The following is a 12,121-nucleotide window of genomic DNA, read 5'->3' as shown; positions in this document are numbered from 1 at the left end:
TCAAGGGCTGAGGTTCAGACCTTATTGGGAGAGGAAGAAAGGAAATCAGAATTGATTGAACTCAGGAAAGAAATAGAAGGAAAAGACAAAATTATCTCAGAACTGAAGAATATATTACAAAGTGCACAAAGGAGAATAGACTTAAGTGAAAATTTAATAGAAGTCATTGAATAAGGACAAGGAAAAAACCCAGAGAGAATGAAAATGAGATAAAAAAACAACTCAAAAGAGTTAGCGAGAAGGTAGTGCAAACTGAAGGCAGAGAAGAAATAACATTCAGGTTGTTGGAGTGCCTGAAGAAAAAAAACAAAATAATACCAGTTAAAACTGAGAAACCAAATAGCAGAAGATTAAATTTAAAAACAGAGAACTGGCTGGGTGTGGTGGCTCACACTTGTAATCCCAGCACTTTGGGAGGCTGAGGCGGATGAGTCACAAGGTCAGGAGTTCGAGACCAGCCTGTCCAATGTCGTGAAACCCCATCTCTACTAAAAAATACAAAAATTAGTTGGGCTCGGTGGCTCACGACTGTAATCCCAGCACTTTGAGAGGCCGAGGTGGGTGGATCATGAGGTCAGGAGATTGAGACCATCCTGGCTAACATGGTGAAACCCTGTCTCTACTAAAAATAAAAAAACGAAATTAACCGGGCATAGTGGCAGGTGCCTGTAGTCCCAGCTGCTCAGGAGGCTGAGGCGGGAGAATGGCGTGAACCCAGGAGGTGGAGCTTGCAGTGAACTGAGATCGCGCCATTGCACTCCAGCCTGGGTAACAGAATGAGACTCTGTCTCAAAACAAACAAACAAAAACAAAACAAAACACAAAAATGAGCTGGGCGTGATGGTGCACACCTGTAGTCCCAGCTACTTGGGAGGCTGAGGCAGGAGAATCGCTCGAACCCAGGAGGCAGAGGTTGCAGTGAGCCGAGATCACGCCACTGCACTCCAGCCTGGGCAACAACGTGAGACTCCATCTCAAAAAAAAACAAAAAACAAAAAAACCCACAGAGAATTAAGAGCATTTAAAAAGGTTTGTGTCCAAAGATAAGCATTAGAACAAAAAGGCGAACCTCCTGAAATACTCCCACAAAATTATTTATAAATTAAAGTACAGGCCAGGCACAGTGGTTCATGCCTGTAATCCCAGTACTTTGGGAGGCCAAGGTGGACAGATCACTTTGAGCTCAGGAGTTTGAGACCAGCCTGGGCAACATGGTAAAACACTGTCTCTACAAAAAATACAAAAATTAGCCGGGTTTTGTGGCATGCACCTGTAGTCCCAGCTACTCCAAAGGCTGAAGCTGGAGAATGGCTTGAGCCCAGGAAGTAGAGGTTGCAGTTACCTGAGATCGCGCCACTATACTCCACCCTGGGCAACAGAGCGAGATCTTGACTCAGAAAACAACAACAACAACAACAACAAAAACCTGGACAAAGGATACATCTTGTAGAGGAAGAAATGTAGCAAATGTAGCAAGATACTCTACACATAATAATAAAATACTATGACAAAGCTTTCCCTCTATGTCTCTTCTAGGAGTTTTATAGTCTCAGGTCTTAACATATAGGTCTTTTATACATTTTTAGTTGATTTTTGTGTATTGTGTAAAATAGGGGTCCAATTCCTTTGCATGTGGAAATCCAGTTTTTCCGGCACCGTTTGTCGAAGAACACCATTTATTGGACCCCATTGTGTCTTTTTGGTGCCCTTGTTGAAAATTAGGTGACCAAGTAAGATATCTGCACTCTCATGTTCATTGCAGCATTATTTACAATAGCCGAGATACAGGAATAACCTAAATACCCATTGATGGACAAATTGATAAAGAAAATGTGTGTGTGTGTGTATGTGTGTGTATTGTATATATTTGTATATATACACACACACAATGGAATATAGATGTATAAATACATACACACACATAATAGAATATTACTCAGCTTTTTAATTTTTCTTTTTTTTGAGACGGAGTCTCGCTCTGTCGCCCAGGCTGGAGTGCAGTGGCCGGATCTCAGCTCACTGCAAGCTCCGCCTCCTGGGTTCACGCCATTCTCCTGCCTCAGCCTCCCGAGTAGCTGGGACTACAGGCGCCCACCACCTTGCCCGGCTAGTTTTTTGCATTTTTTAGTAGAGGTGGGGTTTCACCGTGTTAGCCAGGATGGTCTTGATCTCCTGACCTCGTGATCCGCCCGTCTCGGCCTCCCAAAGTGCTGGGATTACAGGCTTGAGCCACCGTGCCTGGCCTCAGCTTTTTAATTTTTCTATTTTTATTTTTTGAGACTGAGTCTTGCCCTGTTGCTCAGGCTGGAGTGCAATGACACGATCTCTGCTCACTGCAACCTCCGCCTCCTGGATTCAAGCGATTCTTCTGCCTCAGCCTCCTGAGTAAGCTGGGATTACAGGCCTGTGTTACCACACCTGGCTAATTTTTGTATTTTTATTAGAGATGGGGTTTCACCATGTTGGCCAGGATGGTCTGGAACTCCTGATCTCAGGTGATCCACCTGCCTCAACCTCCCAAAGTGCTGGGATTACAGGCATGAGCCATGGCGCCCAACCTTATTCAGCTTTTAAAAAGGAGATCCTACCATTTGCCACAGCATAGATGGAACTAAAAGACATGCTTACTGAAATAAGCCAGACAGAAAGAAAAATGTTGCATGATCTCATTTGTATGTGAAAAAAACATATATATATACATACACACATATATACACACACACACATATACATACATCTATATATATATATGCGCTCAAATGCACAGAGATTGAGAATGAAACAGTGGTTACCACAGGGGGTTCAAGGAGGGAGGAAGGAAAGGAAATGGGGAGATGTAGGTCAAAGGATATAAAATAGTAGATATGTGGGATGAACAAGTGTGGAGATCTAATGGACAACATAAAGAATAACCTTAATAAAATTGTATTTTCAGAAGACTTGGACATATCTTAAATAAAAATAAAATCGTATTAGAGATTTTTGTTAAATAAGTAGATTTTAGCTGCTCTTTATCACAAAAAAAGTATGAGTTGATAGATATGTTAATCTGTTTCCCTATAATAACCATTTTACTGTCTATGTGTATCCTATTACATCATGTTACAAAGCTCAGATACACACAATTTAAGGAAATAAAATACCACAGCAGACTTAAGATCAAACATATCAGTCACAGCAATAAATATCCATGGGCTTAAGTTACCTATTAAAAGGAAAAGCTTTTCAGTTTGGGTTATATAGCTATATTCATATGCTGTATATAAGAGACACACACCTAAAAACAGTAAGAAAGAGATGGACAAAGATACATCAGAAAGATAGAAAAGAGAAATGATCCTAATAGCAGATGATGTAGAATTCAAGCCAAAACAAAAAAACTTACAAAAGATGGAAGGGCACTTTTTAATGCCAAATGCCACAATTCACAAGTGGGATACAAAATTTTTTAATAATTAGTCACCAGAATCATGACACTTACCTTTAGGAAACAACAACTGCAGGATATTCAAGGCGACATAAAAACACAGTCATAATCGGAGATGTTAATGCACCACTCTCAGTTTAAGACAGATGAAGTGAACAGACAGTAGAAAGATAGAAGACTTAAACAACATGATCATAGTAAGGTGGATCTTATTTATGTTTTCTGAACTCTGTACCTTGATGATAGAGACTATACCTCCTGCCCAAGTACCCCTGGAACATTCACAAAAATTGATCACGCATTAGGTCACAAAGAAACATAGTTTCTAAGTAGTTCCATAAAGTAGAAGTATTACACTATCTGATCATACTGCAAGGAAACTAGAAATTACCAGCAAAATTAAAGTATCAAAGGCCCTTTTACTGGAAATTTTAAAACCTGTTAAACTACAGTCATGTGCCACGTAATGACATTGCCATCAACAACACACTGCATATATGACAGTGGTCCTCTAAAATTACAATACTGTAGTTTTATTCTACGTTTTCTATGTTTAGATAAGTTATAATACCCAAATACCATTGTGTTATGCTTGCCTGCAGTATTCAGAACAGTAACATGCTGTACAGGTTTGTAACCTAGGAGCAATAGGCTATACCGTATAGCCTAGGCATGTAATAAGCTATATAATACAGTTTTTTTAAGTACACTGTGATCGTTTGGTTAATGACGAAATTGCCTAACGATGGCATTTGTTACAGTGTATCCCCATTGTTAAGTGATGCATGACTGTACTCTTGGGTGAAAAGGAAAATAAAAACTAAAAGTTATAGAAAAAAATGATAATGTAAACACTACTTATCAGAATCTATGAGATAAATTTAGAGCAAAGATCAGAGGAAAATCTATGGCATTAAACAAGGAGGTACATAATGTCAATATGTCTTTTTACTGATGATACTAGTGTTGATAATTTGGTTACAGTGGCCAGTTCTTTCTACTATAAAGTTAACTGTTTTTGTAAGAAATAATCTTGTGGGAAGATATTTGCAACTATGTCAGCACTGTGTTTCTTGTCATACTTTTGCCTGTTAATTGTAGCATCCAACAGTGACTCTTGCCCACAATACTATCTGACCCTCCAAGAAAAAGCTTGACAATCTCTGATTTTTTTCTGTTTGCAAATGATATGGTAGAACACCTGGAGAATCAGTGTTAAAGAGAAAAATGTATAGGGTATGTCCCAGAACCCTGAATTTCTTCATAGAGGGAGATTGAAAGTTTAGGCGAAGGTGAGAGGATGCTTTAAATCATGAGCCAGCAAGCTTTATCTGTAAAGGGCTAGATGAATATCTGTGAGCTATGCTGTCTGTGTCACTACTCTCATTGCTGTTGTAGTGCAAAAGCTGCCATGGCCAACTCGTAAACAAACGAGACTGACTGTGTTCCAACAAGTCTATTAAAAAAAAATATGTTTTATGTTTAATGCCGTAGATTTTCCTCTGATCTGCAGGCCAGATTTGGCCCACAGACACTAGTTTGCCTTAGATTATGGGGAATGAAATATGAAAAGGATGTTCATTCTTACTATTTTCTCTCATATCTCTTCAGTTCTTCCACACATTTTCTTATTCCCTTAATCTGCTTCAGTTACATAACACCTTGCCTGGACACACGGGCCATGCGCTAATAACACTCTCATGTGTACTGTCTCACTCATTCATATTCCTGAACATGATATAATTTTCCTGGGAAGGAATTATTTCTTTCTATATCGCATACTCCAGATTTGGATCAGAGTTTAGGAAAAGAAAGGAAACAAGAACCAGGGAAGGAGTAAGGAGTGGAGAATAAATGCAGAGGGAGGGGACGGGTGGGGGAGGAACCTGAGTCCTGTAAAAGAGAGACTGTGTGGAGGAGATAAGACGAGGTCCTTGCAGTGTGTGGTATCATATTGAAGCATAAGATATAAGAGAAAAAGTAGGATTGTATTCAAGTAGAAGTAGAAGTGTATTCAGAGATGGAGGCGTGGTTTGTTTCCTGAAGTGTGAAAGAAGGAAATGCCAAGGAATTGAGGTAGTTGGAAAAAAAGCAGAATGATGGCTAGACATAAGGGAAAAAGGGGCTTGGAAGAATACTGAGTGATTAAAATGGAAAAAAGGTGAAGATAATAGACTAAGCTTCTTCAGTTCAAATATTCATCTATTTCCCTTTCTCTTTCCTCAGGAATAGAGGGAATTCTTTCAATAAACATTTGGATTACCATGTAGTACATGTATGTTAGTGTCCATTGTGACTCTTGCAACAATAAATAAATTATATTGAACTAATATCTGAAAAATCCATTAGTAGCCAATTTATTTCTGATCTTTAATTATCTCTATAATAAATCTGTTTATTTGAACTATTTTAGGCCAAACTACCTTTTAAATATGCTTCCACTGTCAGAACTACAGACACTACTCGGTTATAAGTTTTTTTTCTGGGAGCCATTATCAGTGCTTTTCTAGATTGTATCATTGTAAATTGTCGATAAAGAGGTTCATTCTAGTGTTGACCCATTTAGGCAAAGGTAGTGGTGAAGGTCATCGGTCACCAAGTCAGGTGGAACAAGTCCCTGAAAAATCACTGGTCTTCTCACAGCCTATGAAGTACTCGTGACACCACTGCCAAGATCTAACTGTGACTCTTAAAGTGGCTCACTGAGAGGATGCCTGTGTTGCCACTCACAGTAATTACAGGAGTCAGTATAATGTACTGAAGACTGATTTGTCTACTTTGAGACATTCCAGGTCACTTCTAAGAGGAGGTTTCATTGTGTACTAAGTATTGTGTTCAGTCAGCAATAGTTAAAAAAAAAAAACAAACCTAGAACATAGCGTTGTAGAACTGGCAGGAGCCTTTTCCCTTGGTGAACGATAACTGTGAACTAAAAAAGCCTCTCATGGGAGGGTCTAAGGAAGAGATGACCAACCGTGTAAATAAGACCTGGAATTACTTTGAAAGAAATATATAGACAAATACCAGTTAATATTTGCTATTTTTACCCCCAGGTCAGTTCATGCTGAACTATATAAACTGTATAATTACAGGAAGTCTAGTTTTCCCTCTAGGGCAAGAATTTCCTTCCTCTTGTTTGTGTTGCTAGGGCAATGCATGTAGTAGGTGCTTAGTAAAAAGTCTTCAAGTGGCTGGGCGCGGTGGCTCACATCTGTAATCCCAGCACTTTGGGAGGCCGAGGTGGGCGGATCACTTGAGGCCAGGAGTTTAAGACCTGCCCAGCCAACATGGCAAAACCCCATCTCTACTAAAAATATAAAAAATTAGCTGGGCATGGTGGTGCATGCCTGTAATCCCAGCTACTTGGGAGGCCAAGGCAGGAGAATCACTTGGACCCCAGTGGTGGAGGTTGCAGTGAGCCGAGATTATGCCACTGCACCCCAGTCTGGGAGACAGAGCATGATTCTGTCTCAAAAATTAAAAAAAAAGTCTGCGAGTGAAAAAGTAATACACATTTCACACTGTAAAAAAAATAGCATAGCTGATTGATCTGACACCTGTTTATTTCATTATGGCACTGCGAAAGTTGATTATACAAATTAGGTCATTCTTGTCATATTTCAACTAAATCAATCAAGAGGCCAGAGGGAGAAAGTACTTGGGGCATATAGCACCTGCTCCAAGAATTTGATTTCTCACAAGCCCAGCTGCTGAAATGGCCTCTTGTGACTCTAACACTAAATTTACATACCTCTGTCACTCACCAGTCAGAGCCCGCCAGCTCCCAAAAGCTTCTCTAGTGCCAATGAGCTTTCTTTCAAAACAGTATGTGACATCTCTCTAATAAAACCCCCAACCTCTTCTTTGGTCTTCAGATATACCAGAGACCCACTCAGTCTATATATGTGCCCCAAATTGTAGTTCTTGCTTCCCAAATGAAATGTTAATTTGGAGATTCATCTCTGTATTTTATTTGGAGTTCAACAGCACTTAACATTTTCCTGTTTAGATTTTTTTTTAAATTCTCTAACAAGCCGGGCGCAGTAGCTCATGCCTGTAATCCCAGCACTTTGGGAGGCCGAGGTGGGTGGATCATCTGAGGTCAGGAGTTCAAGACCAGCCTGACCAACATGGCGAAACCCTGTCTCTACTAAAAATACAAAAAATAGCCGGGCATAGTGGTGGATGCCTGTAATTCCAGCTATTCAGGAGGCTGAGGCAAGAGAATCACTTCAATCCGAGAGGTGGAGGTTGCAGTGAACCAAGATCATGCCACCGCACTCCAGCCTGGGTGACAAGAGTGAAACTCTGTCTCAAAAAAAAAAAAAAAAAAAAAAAAAAAGATGTTTTAATTGACAAAGACTTCTTTGAAAATAGATGAAATGCTTCTTACTTATAAAGTGATTGTCAAATTCGTGTGTTATTGTTTTAGAATTTGTATTTTAAAATCAGCTTGAAAATTCTAATTGATCAAAATGTTAAAGTTTTATTTTGTAGAATTGGCATGACCTCAGGTTTTTTTTTTTTCTTTTCCTTTTTTCTTTCTTTCTTTTCTTTTTTTTTTTTTTTTTGTTTCATTTTGTTTTTTGAGCTGGAGTCTTGCTCTGTCATCCAGGCTGGAGTGCAGTGGCATAATCTCGGCTTACTGCAACCTTCGCCTCCTAGATGCAAGCAATTCTCCTGCCTCAACCTCCCGAGTAGTTGGGATTACAGGCACCCGCCACCACGCCTAGCTATTTTTTGTATTTTTAGTAGAGACAGGGTTTCACCATGTTGGCCAGGCTGATCTCGAACTCCTGGCCTCAAGTCATCCGCCCGCCTCAGCCTCCCAAAGTGCTGGGATTACAGGCGTGAGCCACCATGCCCGGCCAAACTAAGTTTTCAAGGTGCTTTTTTTTTTAAACTCTCTTAATTATACGTGGACTTCATTTAAATGAAGAAATATAATTATGTAAGATAGTATCATAGTAATTTTTGATTCTTGCCTTTTTTTCCTCCCTTCATATGTAGAATTGCGAACGCCACTCCCATCCCAGGAGACTTGCTTCGGGAAAATACAGATGAGGTATTTCCAGATGAACAGCTTAGCGATGGAGAAAATGGCATCCCTGTTGGTGTGTCACCAGATAAATTGCCTGGATCTCTGGGTCACCCCCGTCCCCAGGAGAAGGATGTTTGGGAAGAAATGGATGCCAACAAAAACAAGATAAAGCTTGGAATTTGTAAGGTATCAGTACCTTATAAACAACAGAAATGTATTTCTTACAGTTCAGAAGGCTGGGAAGTCCAAGAAGGAAGGCTAGGCAGGTTTGGTATCTGGTGAGGGTTGTTTTGTGGCTCCTCCTTGCTGAGTCCTCATGTAGATGGGGAATGGTCTCTGTTGGACCTCTTTTGTAAGGACACCGCTCTCATTCATGAGGGCTCTGCCTTCTTGACCTGATTACCTCCCAAAGACCCGCCTCCTGATACCCTCACATTGGAAATTAGAATTTCAACAGGTGAATTTTGGGGGCCACAAACATTCAGACTATAGCAGGTATATATGTTCAGTCATGGGAGTCATTTGCAAAATGATCTCTGGATCGATGTGATATGCCACAATGTGATTTGGCTGTTGACAAAGCACAATCTGGACCAATAGTAGTCAGGAATGAGTAGTGGAAAGTAGACAGGGAGTCAGTGTCAGAGTTTTGTAGTATCAACTGTGGCTGTCTTTATGGCACCAAGAACAAACTGTTCTTATAGCAAAAAAATCACTGGTGACATTCTCAGTTGTCAGCCCATATGGATATCTGTGTATGTGAGAGAATGAAATGGCACTTGACATAGAAGATCACTTGACACAGAAGATTAGTTACTTTAGTTTCTGTCTTTTACCCACTATCACTATTTAATCTGAGTGAAATTTGAATGGTAAATAGTTTTGACCCTAAGTCCATTATTTGTTATCATGTGCAGTTTATTGAATTTATAATATATAGTGCTGAACATTACAAGCTCTCATTTTGAACATCTGGCTAAGGCATTAAGCTAAATATTGAAGACAGTGTACTAAGCTAGGTGCTGTGCAGTTTAAGATACATCTTTTACCCTTAAGGAGCTTACAGTCTCTTTGGGTAGATATGTAGCTGCACAAGCAAATATAATACAAGACAGAACATTGTGCAAAACATTTAAAAGAATTAAAATACATGCAGATGGGGTGGGAGTTGGGAACATGCCTTATGGAAGAAGTGGTTGAAGTAGAAGTAGAAGTAAAAATATGTACATGAGGGCCAGACATGGTGGCTCACACCTGTAATCCCAGCACTTTGAGAGGCCAGGGTGGGGGAGGGATCACCTGAAGTCAGGAGTTCAAGACCAGCCTGGCCAACATGGTGAAAGGAAAATTTTTTAATTTACATAGAATTGAATGAAATTGAAACTACAACATATCAAAATGTTTGGGAGGCAGCTAAAGCAGTGCTGAGAGAGAAATGTATAGCACTAAATACTTACATTAGGAAAGATAAGGTTTTACATCAATAGTCTAAATCCTACCTCAACAAACTAGAAAAAGAAGCAGCAGAATTAGCTAAGATAAGCAGAAAGAAGGTAATAAATATCTCTGTTACTGTATTGCAGAAGTTTTGGTGTGTTGTATTTTCATTCTCATTCTGTTTTAAATATTTTTCCATAATGATTTTTTTCATCCATGAGTTATTAAGTGCATACAAGTTTAGAGTTTTTACATCTGCCAGGTGATTAAAAGTTTTGTTTTTCTTTATGTAGTGACTATTTCTATTCTGTTCCTACTATTTTTTTTTCTAGCATTAAAGCCTATTTTGTCAGATGTTAATACAGTTATGCCAACTTTCTTTTGGGTAGTACATGCCTGGTGTCTTTTCTGCCTTTATCTTTCTATTTTTTCTCATCTGTATTCTGTTGTGACTTTCATTAAATGGAATATAAGTAGACAATCTTATGTCTTTGTGTTTTAATTAGCTTAATTGATTTACATTTAGAATTATTATTTTATTTATGTATTTATTTTTTGAGACAGAGTCTCCGTCTGCCGCCCAGGCTGGAGTGCAGTGGCACGATCTCTGCTCACTGCAACCTCTGCCTCCCTGGTTCAAGTGATTCTCCTGCCTCAGCCTCCCGAGTAGCTGAAATTACAGGCACCCGCCACCACACCTGGCTAATTTTTGTATTTTTAGTAGAGAGGGTTTTGCCATGTTGGCTAGACTGATCTCAAACTCCGGACCTGAGGTGGTCTGTCCGCCTCAGCCTCCCAAAGTGGCAAGATTACAGTAACAAGCCACGATGCCCAGCCAAATTATTTTTATATGAACTTGTTTCTCTTCTCTTTTAAATTTCTATTCAGTTTTTTAATGCCATTTTCCCGCCTTTCTTTTCTTTACAGATTTTGTTGCTATTTTTCGTCTTCTGTTTTTTCTTTGTACTTATTGGGGATTTAAACATTCTAAGTCTGTTCTCTTAGTAGTTGTCCTTGAAATTTCCCAATTATTTTTAACCTAAAAGTCTAAAATTAAGCAATATCTTAACCACCTTTCTGATATTCCAAGGACTGTAGAACATTTTAACTTCATTCACTCTTCTCCCAACATTTTAGTACTCTTCTAATTTGAATTCTTTCTTTAAAAAAAAAAAAAAGACTTGCCCTGGCACAGTGGCTCACACTCGTAATCCCAGCACTTTGGGAGGCCAGAGTGGGAGGAACACTAGAGCCCAGGAGTTCGAGACCAGCCTGGGCAACGTGGCAAAACCCTGTCTCTACCAAAAAAAAAAAAAAAAAAGCTGGGTATGGTGGCATGTGCCTGTAGTCCCAGGTACTTGGGAGGCTGAGGGTGGAGGATCACTTGAACCTGGGAGGAGAAGCTGCAGTGAGCCAAGATTGCGCCACTGCACTCCAGCCTAGGTGACAGAGTGAGAGTCTTTCTCAAACAGACAACAACAAAAAAGAATGACTTGAATTGGGTTATTATTTATTTTATTTATTTTTTGAGACAGAGTCTCGCTCTGTCACCTAGGCTGGAGTGCAGTGGTGCAATCTCAGCTCACTGCAACCTCCACCACCTGGGGTCAAGTGATTCTCATGCCTCATCCTCCCACGTAGTTGGGAGTACAGGCACGTGCCACCACACCCGGCTAATTTGTTTGTATTTTTGGCAGAGACAGGGTTTCACCATATTGGCCAGGCTAGTCTCAAACTCCAGGCTTCAAGTAATTCACCTGCCTCGGCCTCACAAAGTGCTAGGATTACAGGCGTGAACCACCCGGCCTAGCCTTGAATTAGATTATTAATGTTGTTCTTTTATACAAGTAATGTTTATATGGGCTTTCAAAGATGTTTACCATTTCCTTTCATTTCTGAAAGTCCTTGGCTCATCTTTCTTCCAGAAATATTTCCTTCAGAAGTTCCTTTACTTCCGGTCTTTTGGTAGAGGATTCTTTCTATAAATGTATTTATTTATCTATAAATGTACTTATTTTAGCTTCATTCTTTCAAGATAGTTTATGCTGAATATAAAGTTGTTTTTTGTTTTGTTCTGTTCTTTTGAGACAGGGTTTTGCTCTGTTGCCCAGGCTGGAGTGCAGTGGCGCAGTCTCAGCTCACTTCAACCACCACCTCTTGGGTTCAAGCAATTCTCCTGCTTCAGCCTCCCGAGTAGCCAGGACCACAGGCATGCG

At 39.8% G+C, this 12,121-nt stretch overlaps 2 protein-coding genes across 7 annotated transcripts in view; one reads left to right on the top strand and one right to left on the bottom strand.

The window, feature by feature from the left end:
- Positions 1–12,121, bottom strand: part of CCNDBP1 (cyclin D1 binding protein 1) — a 507,674-nt gene that overhangs the window by 385,387 nt on the left and 110,166 nt on the right. The window lies entirely within an intron of this gene.
- Positions 1–12,121, top strand: part of TTBK2 (tau tubulin kinase 2) — a 174,794-nt gene that overhangs the window by 122,048 nt on the left and 40,625 nt on the right. For all 6 annotated transcript variants that reach the window (XM_050799381.1, XM_050799380.1, XM_050799382.1 and 3 more), the window contains one exon: positions 8,438–8,654. In XM_050799381.1, the coding sequence (XP_050655338.1) occupies positions 8,438–8,654 (217 nt within the window). The remainder of the gene's footprint in view (positions 1–8,437; positions 8,655–12,121) is intronic.

The sequence above is a fragment of the Macaca thibetana genome, chromosome 7, assembly GCF_024542745.1.
Source record: "Macaca thibetana thibetana isolate TM-01 chromosome 7, ASM2454274v1, whole genome shotgun sequence".
Lineage (NCBI taxonomy): Eukaryota > Metazoa > Chordata > Mammalia > Primates > Cercopithecidae > Macaca > Macaca thibetana.
The sequence above is the reverse complement of the archived record's forward strand: the minus strand, read 5'-3'. Positions and strand labels throughout refer to the sequence as shown.